The following is a 15,186-nucleotide window of genomic DNA, read 5'->3' on the forward strand; positions in this document are numbered from 1 at the left end:
CATATCGAAATAATTAAATTCACAGATAATATATATCATTATATATAAATATATAATTTATATATAAAATATATTAACCCATAGGTTTCTATATGTTATAAATATATGTTAAATATAACTTTTATATAATAGCATATGTAACATTTTGTATATATCATATATCTGCATGAAAACCAATGGTGGTTATCACTTAGATATATTATATTACTAATGACTAATAGATCACGAAAAGCAACATCCAAGACTTCATTGAGAATGCATATACCTAAAAAAGGAGATAAACTGGTCATGAGGCAGAATAAATATTCTTAGGACATCACTGGTTTTTTACAGACTAATAAATAGGCCAGGGAAACACTTCCAGTGCATTGGTCAAATCTTCTAATAATAGTTAACATTTATATAGTCCTTGAGTTTGCAAAAATTTTGAAGCAATTTACATAGATTACTTTATCTGATCTTCACAACTCTGTCAAATAAATGATATTAGTATCTCCATCTCGGTAATGATGAGACTCATAATGAACTGAGACTCATGATGGGAAATGATTTTTTTTAGGGCACACAGGTAGCAAGAGTGTAAGGAAGGATTTAAGTTTGGTTTTTCCTGACTCTAAATCTGGCACTCTATCCACCACCCTATCTAGATGAGCTACATAGAAAATATATTAGATAAGAAATATTGATAAGTCTTGCTCAGAATGAGAAGACACAGATGACTTATAATCTACATCAACAGTGAGAACCCACACTGTTGAGGTCAGAGATCCTTCAAAATATCAAATCAAATACTTCTATAACACCTCAGGGGTTTTCAAAGCACTTTCCTCATAGCCATTCTGTGAAGTAGGGAATGCAAGCATTATTATCTGTTCTTTGCAGATAAGGAAACTAAAGCTTGAAATAAAGTTTGAACCAATCTTATGATTTTTTTCATGTATGGTACCTTCTGACTCTCAAATGCTCTGATTCAAAGACTCCAAGTCCAAAAGACAACCATGTCAATATTTTATGTGAATATTCCTTCCATCAACACCAGTCACAAACCTTTTATAAATTAGTACATGCTTTTTTGAGAGTTGCTGAGATTTTAAAAATTCATTATGTAATTTAGTTGGGCTGGTTCTTAGACAATGAATATTTATGATAGTCTGTTACCGTTGTCCATATTAAAGAGGTCAGAGGGAGAAGACCACATGATCATAGAATTATAGTACCGAATTTAGAAGTGAAAAGATCTCTGAGGCCATCTAGTCTAATTTCCTTACTTTACAAATGAAGAAACAGGCCCAAAGAAATAAAGTAATTTGCATGATATCACATAATTATTAAATGTCAACCAAACTTAAATAGTTGATATCTTAGACTCAGTAATGAAGCTGTTTTAAAAGCAAGAACATTTACAAGTACATTTAGCCAATTATTCTGCTCACATATTTATTGGCTACTCTCCTACAAGTAAAGTCTTATGAGGTGACCCTGAAATCCCATATATCAAAACCTTTCTATGATTTTTTTTTACCTTTCTGTAATTTTGAGAAAAGATGGCCTTCAGTAACTTAACACATGTTATCAGAAAGTATCTTTTGACACCACAAATGCAAGCCTAAGATCAGTGTCCTTAATCTCCATCTTTCTCATTCACTCTTTGCTTCCAGATTTGAATGTCAAACTAACATGAAAGTGCATAGATAGATGCCTCCAGAATGATTAATAGAGTAAAGAAGAAACCAAACTACTCCAACAGACATGAATTAACATTAGCTTATTCTCATGTTTTTAGTCACTCCTAGATCCCTTTCCTAGGAACTCATAATTGCTTCTATTTGTAGTGCCTATTTAGTCAGAACAAAGTCTGAGTTGAGTATGAAATAATGTTATCTCAGGGAAATCAGGATTTCCTTACTAAGATAATTCAAAATCTTTTCACATCTAAGTTGAATTTTGATTTCTATTTACAAATCTTGAGATATGTCCATTTGCTAGCTTTAACTGGTTTCCCATTTTCTCTTCAAAGTTCTCCTCTTTTTCACTACTCAATTCTTCTGGTTTTATCAAAAGAATCAATTACATTTCTATAACTCTTTACATTGTAATGTGCCTTTGCAATTATTATTTTATTTGGGTCATCACAACAACTTTGCTTCCACTTTACCACTGAGTAAACTTGAGGTTCCAAAAGGCTACATGCCTTGCCCAAGGTAACAGAGTGAGCAGGTGCTGACACTGAGACTTGAACGTAAGCTTTCTGACAGATGCTTAATACTCTTTCTATCCCCATCATGCTACTTCACAAATAATATCTTACTTCTGGGAAACTAAGTTTTCCAGGGTCATAGAGCTATAAGTAAAAGAACTAATAGAACCCAGTCTCCTGATTCCAGATGCAGGTTGAACTGTTCAGGCTCAGAATAAGAATGAAGAGAGACATTTCCATTTGATGTTCTACAATTTAAAATAAAAAAAAACACAATGTTATGGAATAAGAGGATAAATTTGTTCTGAAAATGCATTTTCAGTTAGATCACCTGGGGTTTGGAAGAAGAATGTATGTTCTCATGTTAAGGAGAGAACTTGGAGGAAGGAAAAGCTAGAAATGGATTCTTACTCTTCTAAGGCTTGCACCATGTTCCCTGGCTCTTCCGACAATAGTATGTCAATGATTTGGTCACTGATGGCAAATTCTTCACTCATACCATCTACTGAAGTGAACTGTGAATACTCCAGCTTGCTTTCTTGATGAGGGCTCTGTTCGACCTGCACAGGAATTTTAGAAAACTCAAGTTATGTTGCTATCTGGGATATGGCAAGGGTAGACAAGATTAAACAGAAAGACAACAAAGTCAACAGATAGAATTATCATCCAACTTCACTGATTTATAACCAATCACAGAGCCATAGAATGCTAGAAGTGGAAAGCACATCAAACTATAGAATAAAGAATATTAACACTAGAAGGGACCTTAGGTTATAAAGTATTACAAATGAAAAGGAACCACAGAATACAAAGATTGGAGCTGACCTGAATATAAAATGTTAGAGCTAGAAAGAACCTTGGAGGATGTCTAATCTAAGCTCCTCATTTTATAAATCAGGAAACTGAACCCCAAAAAGGGTTGTTTAATACATGCACAAGGGAAGTGGTAGAGTCAGGATAAGAACCAAAGTTTCACAGTATCGTAAGAGTTTTAATGCACCCAAAAGCATATAGAATAACCCCTACCCAAAAGATACTTCAGCTATAACATTCCCAGCAAGTGGTCATCATGCCTCCACTTGAACATCTTCAGTTTGGGGGAGTTCATTAATTCATAAGGCAGACTTTCAGATACAAGGAAAGTTGTAATAGCTGAGAAGACACTCCTTGTTTCAAACTGACATCTCCATCTACAGCTTCTGCCCATTATTTCTAGCTCTGTTCTCAGGAACCCATCAAGCCAATTCTAACATATTTTTACAAGACAGTCTCTCTAATACCTGAAGAAAGCAATCATGTTCTTCCACAAGTGAATAAAATGCTCTAAATGGGATAGAGAACTGGACTGTATTCTCCCTTATTTTGGATACTGTACCACTCAAAGTCCAAAACTGCATTAACATTTTTGGTGTCTGTATTACATGTTTGACTCCTAAATCTTGTAGTTCACTAAAATCTCCAGATTCTTTCCACAGGAATCACCATCTGACAATAAACTTTCTATCACATATTTATGCGGTTGGCTTTTTAAAACTGAAATGTATGATTTTTTAAATTATTCTTATTAAATTTCATTTTATTGAATCTACCATTCTAACATGTCAAGGCATTTTTGGAACCTAACCGTTATACAACATGTAAATTACCATCCTATTTTGTGCAACTTCCACATGTAATAATAATAGTTCTCTGTACTTTCCTCCAAGTTTCTTTAGGACATTTCAGTGTAGGTACTGAAAGCTACACTGTGAGGACAATGGGGCCCATTTATCATCTTCTTTCATGACATAAAGAGAGGAAAGTTTTCACTTCAAAGGAGCCCTAGCCATAATGCTCTACATGGTATTCAGGGAAAGCTAGACAAAGTTAGGGAAGGCCAGTCTAGCCATGTAATTTTCCTATATTTCCTAAATTACTGTTATGAAAAAAAAGTAAAAATACCAAGATAGAGGGAAAGAATTTACTCTAAGATTAAAAGTTATCATGAATTTTCAAGACAAAATGTTCAAAGATCTTCAAAATTGGAATCAAATTAACACATTGCTAATTATCTTGCCAGGACTGTGATACCCTTCTACAACACAGAATTAACTCTTGTCATGGATTTTGCATGATTTCCTGCCAACTATAATGCATTAATGAGGCCCATGAATGTAAAAGCAATAAGCTCAAAGACAAAAGTTAAAGCAGGTGGAAGTATGTGCTCAATGATGATGTACACATGGGATATGGGGTAAAAATCCTCTCTAAGTATATTCATAACTGAAAAGGGAAGTGGACTATTGAAATACCATACAATGTCTTCCCTTTTGTTATAGTAAAATAAACAACTGGAGAAAATTAGGAAAGATAATTGAAGAGACTTAGATTGTTTCAGCTTTGTTACTACATAACTGTGTATCTTTGGAAAAGTAACTTCTTCAAGCTTCCATTTCTTTAACTATAAAATAAAGGCATTGAATGTTATCAGTTTCTATGGATTCCAAGGGCTGTATTAGACATTTTTTGGGGGGGTGCACAAATTTGGATGAGAAAAATATATATCTTTATTTTCATCTATTGAAATTTAGCATTTACTTCAATTATTTTAAAAAGCTATTTTGTGAAGGAGGCTATGCACTTCACTAGACTTCCAAAGGGACCCATGATCCATAAAAAAGATGAAAAACCCCTGAATTATATGATGTCTAAGGGAACTTTGCCCTATGAAATTCCATGAAAACCAGAATAACAACTCTCCCTCCCTCCTTCCCTCCATTTCTTCCCTCCCTCCCTCCCTTCCTTCCTTCCTTCCTTCTTTCCTCCCTCTCTGCTTCCCTCCTTGCCTCCTTCCCTCCCTCCCTTTCTTCCTATGGTCACACAGGCAATAATTAATGAGGGATATTGAACTTAAAGATTCTAATGCGCTTGAGGACTAACATTTCAGGTTCATGTTCTAAAGTCCCTTCCAGTTTGGGCATTCTGTGATGCAATCAAGCTTCTGATTCATGTGCTTCTTTCTTCAAGCAAGCAGTGAAATTTGCCTTAATTTTGATTCAGGCACAAAATTTGCTACTTAAGCTTCCCTGCCTGAATGACTCCTTCCCCCCATTTGATCATGAAAGCCCTACATCTGTTTTTATTTTCATTATATTTTTTCTTTTGCCTTCAAGCCATCAAGTCATATCTCTTCTCTTATTCAAATACACCAAATTTTGAAATCCAGATTTCCTTTTAACAACTTTTTCTGAATAGAGGACTTAATACCTCTTACTTTCATTCTCACTTACTGACCATTTTCTATAATAGGGATTATTGAGATAAATAAATCGTGATTTTTGTCTGCATGAAATTTAAAACTGAGTGGTTTTTACTTAAGGCGAGGGCATGGTTCATTTTAATACAAATTAAAACTTTTGTGCCATAAATTAGTTATAATATCTCCTCTCATCTCATAGTAGAAAAACCCTTGAATTAGAGTCAAAGGACTTGGCTTCCGGTCCTAAATGACTAGTTTATGTCTAAAATCTCATGCAAGTGTCTTCAATTGTCTGGGCCTCATTTTCTTCCTCTGTAAAATGAGGGTATTGGACTACTTGATATCTAAGTTTCCTTCTAGGCTTAAATTTACAATCCTAAAAATGTTATAAATGAAGTATTTATACAATCAAAGGTGTCACTATTCCATATCAGTATTCAGTGCAATTTTAATAAAACCCAATATTTATCTCTCAGTATATTCTTTCTGCCCTTTTTATATTCAACCATATGCCTTTTTTAAGAAAAAATATATATAAATATACCTGTATAGGAACAACTCTATTTTTTAGAATATATTGTTCAATGATAATAACAAATGGAACTTTTACAAAACTTCCATTTGTTAGTATCATTGAACAATATATTTTGAAATTGCTTGTGCATTATTCATCACCTATGATGATCTCTACTTCAATAGTACCAATAAAAAGAGTTTGCGGTATTATAAGAAGACCAATTTCAGCTATTTGTAAAGGAAAAACTTCCAAATAATAGCAACTTCTCAATAATGGAAAAGGTTGCCTCCTAGACTCCCTAGAGGTATTCTACTATAAATAGGATTCATTCAATAATCAAATATTAAGCATTTTGTGTGCCGAGTATTGAGATTGGTGCCTGGGTAGAAAAGGGCACCTAGACAGCCCAGTAGATAGAATGCCAGGCTTAGAGTCATGCAGACTCATCTTCCAGGATATCAATTCAGCCTCAGACACTTGCTAGTTATGTGGCTCCAGGCAAGTCAGTTACCTCTGTTTGCCTCAGTTTCCTCATCTATAAAATGAACTGCAGAATAAAATGGCAAACCACTCTAGGATCTTTGACAAGAAAACCCCATTTCAGGTCATGAAGAGTCAGATAAGGCTGACCCAACTAAATAGCAACAAATTTTGGGAGATAATATACATAAATCACAGCCCCTGCCTCATAGAGTTTACAAACAAATGTGCTAAGCACAGATGATCATAGTATACAACATTCCAAGATGAGTGAAGCAGAGAAATACAAAAGAATTTGAAATATGAGGTCTGAGGATATCATTAGTCTGTGGGGAGAGGAAAGGATCAGGGAAAGCTTTACAGTGATAGTCAAAAGAGAATCTAACGGATAAGGAAGAATTAAATAGGCAGAGAAAGCAAGAAATAAGAAATATAATATTCCAGATCTGTGACCAGCATAAGCAAAGACCCAGAAACAGGAGTGTGTACAGGACATTTGGGAAGTCAGAGCGTAGAGCGTGAGGAGAATGACTTACCTTCTGAGAACCAACACTGTCAAGAGGATGAATGCTTCTAGTGTTGGTTGTACTAAATGACCTCTCCAAGGTCCCTTCTACCTCTCTGTGTTCTAACATTGTATGACCTTGCTTAGGATTATTTGTTATACAACTATAGAGTCAACCTAATCCACAAAATACACAAGCACATTTTATAGTTAAACACCAATAATATCAGCATAGAAGGGAACTTGTGATTACTCACCCGATTTTTATTACAGATGTTCCATTTGAAACATCGAGACTGAGACATAAATAAAAATATGACAAAGGTGAGTACTAGAGAGACCAGAAATGCAATGAAAAATCCTGCTGCATGAGCACCATGGTTTGGTGAAACCTAAAAGAATAAGGAAGAGAGGAAAAATGAATTTAGAGATTTTTCTCTAAGATAAACAGCAGTTTGTCTCAAAAAAATCTATGGCAATCTGAAAAGCTAATGTCATTTTAGGGCCTCAGGGAGAGCTGTGGTTTCTGTGAATAAGGAGATGTTAGTCGGTTTGTACTCTGTCCTGGTCAGATCAATTCTGGAATACTGGAAGATTATGTTCAGTTCTGAGTGTCCCTCTTGAAGAGAGAGCATAGATTAGCAGATAGAATCAGGCATGACTGGATTCAAGTTTCACTTTAGACCCTGAGTAATTCTGCAACCCTGGACAAATAATTCAAGCTCACTGGGGATCAGTTACCTCCAACTCTAAAATGATGGTTTGAGTCAAGTTCTAAGTTCTATAGTTCAGCTCTGAAACCTTGACTCTATATTATACAATCCTCTTACATAATAGTTATATTAAAATATTTGAGGAGCTGTCAAATAGAAGATGTCTTTTAATTTTGCTGATTTGCCCCAAAGGAGAGAACCTACAGCAATAGTCAGAAGTTGTAGAGGCAAATACAAACTTAGAGTGTTGTTGTTTAGTGTTGTTTAGTTGTTCAGTTTTGTCCAACTCTGGTACATCAGGAAAAATGAGGTAGTTATGAGTCAGAGACAGACAGAGAGAAAGAGAGAGAGAGAGAGAGAGAGACAGACAGACAGACAGACAGACAGACAGACAGACAAGACAGACAGACAGACACAGACACAGACAGAGACAGACAGAGACAGAGAGACAGAGACAGAAACAGAGAAACAGACAGGAGGGTTTGGGGGGGGGGGTTGGAAGACTGAAGCATTGTGCTGATACAACATAGCCAGCCTGTTGTTTTTTTCTAATGTATTTATTTGATGATATCCTTTACACTGTTTCTCCCGAATAAGCACTTGTCTAAAATATGGTATATTCTCCTCATATTGACCATGTACCTCTCTATTGCCTTTGGACCACACTTAACCTTAATTCTTGAAAAACTATAGTGTTTCATTTGCTTTTGGAAGAAGCTTGAGGTCATGAAAATAACTTTGCAATTCATCAAAGGCAATCCAGTCATATTTATTCCTATAAATTGTGGGCTCATGTCATTATTTATATTTTCTATTATGATCTATATCCCATGTCCTAAATTCTGGTAAGCACCATACATTAACCATTCAAGAACATATCATACTTTGAACAATATCTATTCAGGGGAGTCATGGTGCAATGGATATAGTATTGGCTCTGGAGTCAGAAAGATCTGAGATCAAACCCTACCACAGACACTTACTTCTTGTGTGAACCTGTGCAAGGCACTTAATCTTTGTTTGCTTGCTTCCATTTGTTCATCTGTAAAATGAGGATAATAATAGCACCTACCTTCCCTAGTTGCTGTGGATCGAATGAGATAATAATTGTAATGTGCTTGGCACAGTGCCTGGTTCATAGTAAACATAGTATATTTATTATTATTATTATTATTATTATTATTATTAGGCTTTTCCCCCCAATATGGACAGTTAGGTCAAACTCTTGCAAGAGTATGGGGCTCATTTATGAGGTTCTATAACATTTCTAAAGCTAAATGTAACCAGCACCATGTCACCTGAAGAAAGAAGTCTCTAAAATTCTTTATCATCTCTAAGGAATTCCTCTTTATTTTGACTCTGTGTTGAACTTTTCTGTAACCATATTAAATATTTTTGACAAAATTTTGTGTCTCTTTTTTTGTGTGCCTTCTCTTATATTAAGTGAAAGTTTTCTTCAAAGCCAGGAAGACTAGGAGTTAAATCCAGCCTCTGATACATATTAGCTTCGTGACACTAAAAAGGTACTTATTATCTGTGTTTTAGTCTGGAAGTATCATGGGAATCAGATTAAATATAATTTGGAAATATTTAACAAGAAAAATAAAAATAAGAGATGTAGATACGGTTAATATGTGTTTTCTAAGTCAAAGTGTGGGCTACAAGGGATTCCTTTCTATTTGAGCCTGACATCACTACTCTAGCCTATTCTCAAAGACTCTAAGTCACTGAGAGGGGGACAGTCTGGAGTAGTCAAAGGAGTTTCTGCACTTGGGAATTCCTTATACTAATGAAATCAAGGTCAAGTTCTGAATCTTATCTTTGTATTAATGATGAAGGGATCATTAAACAAAGTTTTCTCTAGCATTAAATCTTTCAGAGAATATTCAGAGAATAGAGAATAGACATTCTCTATTCCATTCAATTATAGGCTGATGTCATTATCTATATGTTCTATTATGATCTATATCATATATATGAGAGATGGAAGAATATATATATGAGAGATGGAAGAAAGCTTTTAATAAAGTACTTTACTGAATTAATACTTGATAGTGAAATAATAAATACAGAAAATCTAACTTTCAGTCAATTAAATGATTTTAAAGATGTGGTCTGTTGAGGACTACATCTTAAAAAATTTTATCTGTTTCCTTTTAATTACCTCATCAAAGATACTCTTGGCATGTGTGTATGTACATATAATATTCATTAGCATTTTAATAAACAATACATTATTATTTGTTCCAAAATTAATGTGTGCACACATACATAAGTACACACACACACACACACACACACACACACACACACACACACACACACATATATATGCATGTGTGTCATCTCCCACATTTGAAAAAGTCTTTTGGCCACCCATTTTTTTTTCAAGATAGTAGATCATATTATGAATCTAATGTTAAGGTCATAGCATCATATATTTAAAGCTACCTGGGAACTCAGGGGTCATTTTATCCAATCCCTGGATATAGTTTATGCATAACAAACTATTTTTTGTTTTCAGAATAAGTCAACTCCTTCAAAAATTATGTTGGAAAGAGCATATAAGCATGACTGATGAAATGGTACGACTGAAACGATGACCTTATGTGGTTCAGTACATCAAGATTCCCCATGCATAAAAAAATAAAGATCAGAAAATTATTCAGCAAAGCCATTTTTAAACGTCTGTGCTCCTTAATTCCACTCATTTTCACCTTCAAATTAAAAGCATTGCTCCATATTCAGACTTTTTCAGAGAAAACCACTTTTCATTCAAAATGTGTCTCCTCCACTTCCTCTCCTTTCTCATTTGTTTAGTGAATGCCCTGTCAGGGTGACCTTTAGACTTCAAATGACACATTCATGGCAACACAGCTTTGGGGGGAAAATGAGCTATTTCCATCTTTTTGATCACACCCTGGATGTCAGCAGCCACTGCTACAGAATAGAGATTCCTAGATCAAAACAGCACAGTCTAATAACACAAAAAGAGGTTAGTATAATGTTGGAGAAGAAAGTTAATCTCCCTAAGGTAACTCAAATATTTAAGTAAGATGTTTGATGAAAAAGGGACCAAAAAGGCAACTTTCTGTTGCCTTGTGGGGGGAGGAGGAAATAATAAGGTCTTCCAATACTATATTATGTTTTTTAAATTATCATTTCTCTCAGAAACCAAACTCACCCCATGCAAAACCTGAAGAGATTCAAAATGGCAGAAGACTAGATCAGGCCTGGAGGGTCCTCTCCTGATTAATGAAAAAAGTATAAGCACATTTCCTGGGCGTTAGACTCTTCTAAAATCTAGCACCAACCAAATTTCCAATTAAAGAAGCATTTATTAAGTGACTACTGGGGTATAGTGTCATCATTTCACAGAATTATGTAGGGAACTGAGAGATTTTGTAACTTGATGAAGGCCAAACATCTAGTATTGGAGATGTGGCTTGAACTCAGGGCTTCCTAACTGTGAAAGCAACTTTTTCTCCAACATATCATGTTGCCTTTCTCTTTGCAGAGATTTTGTGTTTGACAATATTTTTTTACTAGGTAAGAAACATTGAATCTTTATATGAATAGTTTTTCCAGAGTAAAATAACAATATGATCAATAAAACAGAATCAGAGAATTCTAATTTGAAGGGACCATAGCAACCAGCTCCTCAAGTGGTGAATTTCAGGATCTGTGACAGATCCAACCTATTCCTGAATACTTTAATGAGTTGAGAGATCGTTTTACATTTGGGTCAACACATTCTGTTATGAGACATTTTTTAAAAAATCCTTTTTTATTATGATGAGTTTTACAAATAAATATTTCCATTAAAAAAAAAAAGAACTGAAAAAGAGTTCCTCATGAGGAATCTCTACCATGTAGAATTTGGTGGGTATGGGTTTTTAAAAAGAATTTCAAATGTAACATGTTAGTTCTAACACTACCCTCCCTGTCTCTGTCCTATTCTGACCTTTCCCCTTCCCTTATGATTTTTCAAATGATTCACTAACACCATTTTCTTTCTTTTCCTTTTTTAAAAAAATATCATTATCACTACTTCCCTTCCTGCCAAAACAAGAAAAATGGGAGGAAAAAAGGCCTCCTTATAGAAAATAAGCCTCATCACATAAAACAAATGTGTGGGTTTGTTTTGTATATTACTGGGCATTTCTAATTGTTAAAAGCTATTTCTAGTGGTGAGAAAAATTCTGCTGTACAAGTAAAAGAATGCAATTAGATGCCTTATTAGATATTTTTGACTCTGAGGCATCAGTGATCTCATTAATGTGGACTGTCTTTTGCTTCTTTTCCATATCCTCAGAGCTTAGCACAGTACTTGACATATAGTAAGTGCTGAATAAATGTTTTTTGAATGAATGAATACGTACTTCCTCCACTAGCATAATCTCAACCCATCTATTGTTGTAGCTAAGTTTTGCTGGAATCAGGACTAGAATTTGGGGCATCCCATCCCTCCTTCCTCTCACGGTTTTTCTCTTACCCCATTCTGCTAGAACACACATGAAACTCCAAGTAGTTTGATATTTTCATAGGATCTTGAATTAATGGGCTTTATAGCTCATACGATCTAGTTCCTTCATTTCATATCTGAGAAAGCTTAAGATCAATAAATGTAAGCTCCATGAGGGCAAAAAATTTTATTTTCATCTTTGTAACCTTAACACCTATGCTATATGATCTTTGGCAAATCACTTAATGCCTATGAATATCAATTTCTTTATCTGCTAAATAGGCTTCATGACGCCTACTCAGTCTGCCCACTAATCATATGTAAGCTCCCATAGGGCATATTTTATTCTTACTTTTGTATTCCTAGTGCCTAGTGCCATCCTTGAGTCATAGTAGGAGTTATTGAATGCTGAATGAATGATCTTGTTGAATGAATTATCAGGAACTAAGAGGAAACATGACCTTGCATTTAGAGTCATAGGGCCAGAGTTCAAATCTAGAATTTTTTACCATTTTACATTTACATTTTCTCTGCGATTGTCTTCTCTTCTACAAATTCAAATCCAAAAGTATTTATTAAGCACCTACTGTGTGCCAGGAAATGTGCTAGGTGTGGGATCAGAGGTTCTAAACTACTTTTGTGTCGTGGACCCTCTCAATAGCCTGATGACTTCTACAAAGCCTTTCTCAGACAAATATTTTTAGATAATTAAAGGAAATGATCAATCTCAGTTAGAAGTTAGTGAAAATAGAGATATATTTTGCCTACATCCATGTTCACAGGGACTAAAAATTTAACCAGTCTAAAAACTTCTAGTTCTATTAGCTTCCAAGCTCCAATCAATTCTAGATCTTATGGACCATGTAAACTTTTTAAAGAAATTTTGAAAAATAAAAAGCAGTCTACCAATGTAATAAATTATTATATAAAGAAAAATGGAGCAAACTCCACTGCAAATGTTTGCTTCTTAAGACCTCATCAGTGTACACTGGTCATTCCTATTGAGATCTGTTGATAGGTAAACTTTATATAGACAAATGAGACCACTTCCCTTTTGTGTCCACAAATTAACCTCTATGACTTTCTCATCAGATTCAGAGCTGAAATGTAAGGTCTCAAATATGATCACTTATCGCCGTCAGTATCAAAATATGATTTTGACCACAAGGAACTTGATACATTGCTTTTGTCTTTTTTCTTGATGTTAGGAGCCTGTGCCATTGGTACTGTTATATTGAAAACTCTGGGAGCAGAGAGGCTCATCCTTGATTGACAGATGAGAACCGTTGGATCTTGGAATGTTCCCAGGGGCCGTGAGGACAGGGGAAAGCAGTTGGCCCAGGGCAGTATAAATACCCTGGCAGCCCTGACTTTTGGTTCCTTTCCTTCCCTTGGACTTGAGATCTGTGGATTCAGTTCATTGGGGTTGGTGACTTGCTGAGCTCATCCTTGCAAGATCCTCCTGTCTTAAACCTTACCATCATAGTCAACCTGTACCCAGACCATGACTTTCTGATTCTACTGCCCCTAGATATTAGGAATCAAATCATCTTTGTTATCTAGTTTTCCCAGGGCCTGGGAAGGATCTGGGAAGTGGGCAGGAGAAGAAGAAGTGGGTGGAAAGGGGTGGATACCTGAAGGCTGTTTAGGCATATCATCTAGCAGAAAGAAGAAGCTGAAAGACATCAAGCAGCAGCTTGCCTACTCTGGTTTGGTTGTGGCCAGGCTGATGCAGAGAAGCTTACTATACTCAAGCAATTTACCTGCCTACAGCTCTGAGGGTTTATCATTACCAAATTTAGTTACGTTTTCCCAATTCCTCTATCCATCCCAATACCCCATCTTTGCCAATTATAGATAAAGCCTTTCAAGTACCTTCCTGGATTAGTTATTTCATAGCTTCTCTGGGAAGGGAGATACGCAGTCAGATTACCATTACCAAAGCTGATAGAGCCCAATATTCATTTCAATCAACCCCAGGTAGGACCTGAAGGGATACAATCCATTGACCTAAAGGATCCTGCCTGGGCACTATTATATAGGAGGGAGGTGTCACGTCATCTAACTAGGCCAAGCCTCAGTTGATCCTGCCCTAGTCATCTATCTAGACTCCACTGCTGTCACCCAATTACCAGTGGTCGTTTCTAGTTAGTTTAGTCCTGCCTCCCTCTCTACATACATTCTCTGAATAGTTATATAACAGTACCCAGAAAATCTCTCTCTTCTTATAATCTGTCTCCTTTTAGGATCTAAGCATTATATTTTGAAATAAGCCAAATCAAACATTAAAATCTTCCTAGATTACACAGCATCGTGCACAAAACCTCAATTGAATTCTAGATGTCTTAAACATCAAAAAACTAGAGAAATCTATATAGAATATCATTGCTTTTACATTAATTAGAGGGTTTGTATAGGGTGGGAACAAGGGTTTAAGTCTTAAGGGAAAGATCTGCCAAGCCAGCAATTTCAATTTCCATTTTTTAAAAAGGAGGGAAAAGATCCATGATGATTTGGGGGCAATGGGATGAGTTTTTTATCCAACAGGATAAAATGAGACAGCAACAATTACCAATGTAGCTCACCATTTTCTAAATACTTATCAATATTACTTAGGGTCCTTTGTGGAGGGATTGTTTTGTTTTTCATTTTGAGTTTCCTACGACCTGGCATGATCCCTGACGTGCAGGCTTTTAATAAATTCTCACTGAATTCATCTCCTAAGAATTCACATTTCTAGATCCTCTCAGTTAAAAATGCATTCTTTTAATAATGTCCCTGTGTGCTGAGGAGCACAGATCATGGCATTAACGTGTGATAATTGAGAAGAGTGAGACTTCTAGAGATTAAGGAAGAAGTTTGCCTTCTTAGAAGGCAGGTATAAGTTAACCTTGTTATTTGTATATCTGTGTATAGTCCCTGACATATAATAAACACTTAAGAGATCCTTATAGAATTGAACTGAAATTTAGCTTTCTGAGACCAAGTCTTTTTCTCTTTGTATTACACATCACTGATTCTCCATGGAAAACCGTTGTTATTAGAGTATGCATATTGGGATATTCTTCACA

General features: G+C 35.4%; 1 protein-coding gene across 1 annotated transcript in view; it reads right to left on the reverse strand.

Moving 5' to 3' along the window:
• Nucleotides 1-15,186, reverse strand: part of EVC2 (EvC ciliary complex subunit 2) — a 176,918-nt gene that overhangs the window by 112,343 nt on the left and 49,389 nt on the right. The window contains 2 exon segments of the mRNA XM_044681763.1: nt 2,609-2,757; nt 7,195-7,329. Coding sequence (XP_044537698.1) covers nt 2,609-2,757; nt 7,195-7,329 — 284 coding nt within the window.

The sequence above is a fragment of the Gracilinanus agilis genome, chromosome 6 (assembly GCF_016433145.1).
Source record: "Gracilinanus agilis isolate LMUSP501 chromosome 6, AgileGrace, whole genome shotgun sequence".
Taxonomy (NCBI): domain Eukaryota; kingdom Metazoa; phylum Chordata; class Mammalia; order Didelphimorphia; family Didelphidae; genus Gracilinanus; species Gracilinanus agilis.